This window comes from Engystomops pustulosus, chromosome 6 (assembly GCF_040894005.1).
Source record: "Engystomops pustulosus chromosome 6, aEngPut4.maternal, whole genome shotgun sequence".
NCBI lineage: Eukaryota > Metazoa > Chordata > Amphibia > Anura > Leptodactylidae > Engystomops > Engystomops pustulosus.
Genome location: NC_092416.1, coordinates 45,515,318 through 45,517,959, shown reverse-complemented (window position 1 = coordinate 45,517,959; position 2,642 = coordinate 45,515,318). Strand labels below are relative to the sequence as shown.

The 2,642-nt window shown below is 47.5% G+C and overlaps 1 protein-coding gene across 2 annotated transcripts; it reads right to left on the bottom strand.

The window, feature by feature from the left end:
• Positions 1 to 680: 680 nt before the first annotated feature.
• HES4 (hes family bHLH transcription factor 4) lies at positions 681 to 2,389 on the bottom strand. Of its 2 annotated transcripts, XM_072155908.1 has the most exons (4): positions 2,185 to 2,377; positions 1,999 to 2,094; positions 1,803 to 1,890; positions 681 to 1,515 (listed from the first exon to the last, which is right to left on the bottom strand). In XM_072155908.1, the coding sequence occupies exons 1-4, from the start codon at positions 2,290 to 2,292 to the stop codon at positions 956 to 958; spliced, it is 852 nt and encodes a 283-aa protein (XP_072012009.1). In that variant the 5' UTR covers positions 2,293 to 2,377; the 3' UTR covers positions 681 to 955. The 2 variants fall into 2 exon arrangements, with proteins under 2 accessions (XP_072012009.1, XP_072012008.1); XM_072155907.1 differs by having other exon boundaries at positions 1,999 to 2,389.
• Positions 2,390 to 2,642: the final 253 nt, after the last annotated feature.

Below are 2,642 nucleotides of genomic sequence, written 5' to 3'. Positions count from 1 at the left end.
CTTCATGTCTGCATTATGCCTCCTTTCCCCATTTGCCTCTTAGATAATTGTCAGGTTCACAATGTGCTGGGCATAGAGATAAATCAGTGTAGGTGGGAAATATACCCCCAGGAAGCCCCCCACCTCCCCAGCAGCATAATCTTGGTACTTGGCAGATCTTCATGTGCAGCCAATGAGTCATAGTACTGTGTGGCAGAAATGAGTTTTCCTGCATTATCTCCTCCATGGTGAATTCTTCTCATTTTATGGCAGTGTGTGTAACACAGGGCAGCTCCCAGGCCATTCACTGCACTCCCTGCATAATAGATGAGACCTTTCTTACCTTTTAATTACTGGGACCACAAAGGAGCTGCTGCTCTGGAGCAAAACTCTGACTTTTACACTTCTGCCTTTTGTTCTTTTTTGGAGGGAATTAGCCTGATCAGTACAATGAATGGGTGACATGTCTCAACATGGTCAGTGTGGCCCATCAAGAGCATGGAATTAGTAGTCGGGATATTGAGGCCAGCTCCATATCTTTTGGTAATTGTGCATAGTGACATTGTATCAATTAGACATAAGATAAACAAAAAGTACACACAGATACAATACATACACACATAAAACACTATAGACAAGTGTAATACCCCCAACCATATTGCCCTCCCCATCATCCCGCCAGGATAACAGCACAGACAGGATACGTTTTAAAGAGTTTATTTCATAAAACTCCTGCAAGTTTGGGAAGTTTTTGACACAAAAACACCACAAAAAAACTTTGGCATTACACATTTGTACCAATTGTACAAAAAAACTAAAATAAAAATTCTGTCTTATTACAAAATGGGTCATTTATACAAGATTTTCATCATAAAAAGTGTAGTTCCTCCCATGTGGAAATAAATAGATGAGATTGTCTATAGGGCAAGGTCCCATACAACGGAACCAAATCAATACAGTCTTATGGATGAAGAGTTCACCAGGGTCTCCAGACAGATTCGGTGGGGTCAGGTCCGGTGCTGACTCCTAGGGGGCTGACTGACTGGGACATGTGGGGCATCTTGTGGCTGAAGGTGGTGAGTCCTTGCACTGGAGAGGGGGCTTGTGGCCCACCACTGGATGTGACATTTCCATTGGCGTAGAGAGGGATTACAGGTCCAGGGCTGGATGCATATGCTGGGTTAGGGATAAGGAATGCAAATTGTCCATCGGTGGCTGGAACCAGCTGGAAGCCTCCTTGGAAGACCTTAGGAGATACAGCCTCAGCTGGGGACATCTTGCAGGACATTGGCACTGGAGCAGATGCTACTGGTGCTGAGGGCAGCTGGACATGTAAAGGCTGGCTGGATGGAGGAGGCTGTTGGTAGTTCATAGCCACAATCTGACCAAGACAGCTGGAGAGATGACCCAGAAGACGTGTCCTGACTTCAGTGTTAACCCCTTCACAAGTGGAGAGGAAGCGGGTGACTTCATTCATGCACTCATTGAATCCAGCCCTGTACTTTCCAAGGACTGAGGGGTCAGCGGTCAGAGCAGCTGTGGGGGGGGGGGGAAGAGGACATCAAGATTAGTCCATTGTATATACACATACTCTAAGCCATATTATCATGTTCTACCCACTACTATGTACCCATATCTATTAACAGATCATTTTAGATTAACCACAAGTCCCAGCATACCCAATACTAAAAGTAAGTTCAGCTATATTTTATATACCTCTCCATTTACTGTTACATTGCAGATATTCTATATATTCATATACTGATCAATACCAGATAACCTATACATAACCCCATATACTCAGCAATATACACATAACACACCTGTCATCTGGACTCTCTGCAAGTTCCTCAGGTGTTTCACTGTCATTTCCAAAATATCAGCCTTTTCCAATTTGGAATGTCTAGAGCTCTGTAAAATAAAGAGATGTCATTAAGAGCAGGCTCGGCCACAGCAGCACAGAGGAATCCAGCAGGATATAAGAGATACACGGATTCAAGCAAATAGGAGGTAACTTACATCTTTCTTAAGGGCATCCAGGATGAGTGTCTTGAGCTGGCCCAGGCTCTCATTGATGCGGGCTCTCCGGCGTTTCTCCATGATGGGCTTAGAGGACTGTGGAATGAACATAGAGAAGTGATGAGAAACAAATCCTGGGAATTCCTGTGACTGGCAGCAGTGCTGGGCATGGCGAGGGCTAGTTACCTTTCTGTGCTCGCTGGCACTCTTAGGTTTATCCGGGGTCTGGGCAGAGTTGGCCGGTGCCCCTGCAATAGGGGAGGCAGTGGGCTTCTCCATGCTATCAGCAGGCATGATGCTGTAATATCCGCGTGTGCGCGCTGTAGTGTGAACAGTGTCACAGTGTCTCCCGGGCTGCGGGCTGCGGCTCTATTTATACCGCGCTCTGCTGCTCCCCATTCGTGTGAAACCTTCTCTGCATTCTTTCCCACACTCGCCGCAGCCAATCAGCGCCAGTGTCTCGCCCACACTGCGTGCTGATTGGCCGAGACGCTCCCTCCTCTCTTCCCCCCCTCCCTAAACTTTCCACCTCCCCCTCCTCCCCGCACCCGCAGGCTGCCAGTCACGCGTTTGGCTCATACCAGGGATCAGGGCTGGCAATGGAGCAAAGCACAGGGGCCGGGACACAGCACAGGTCACTGGGG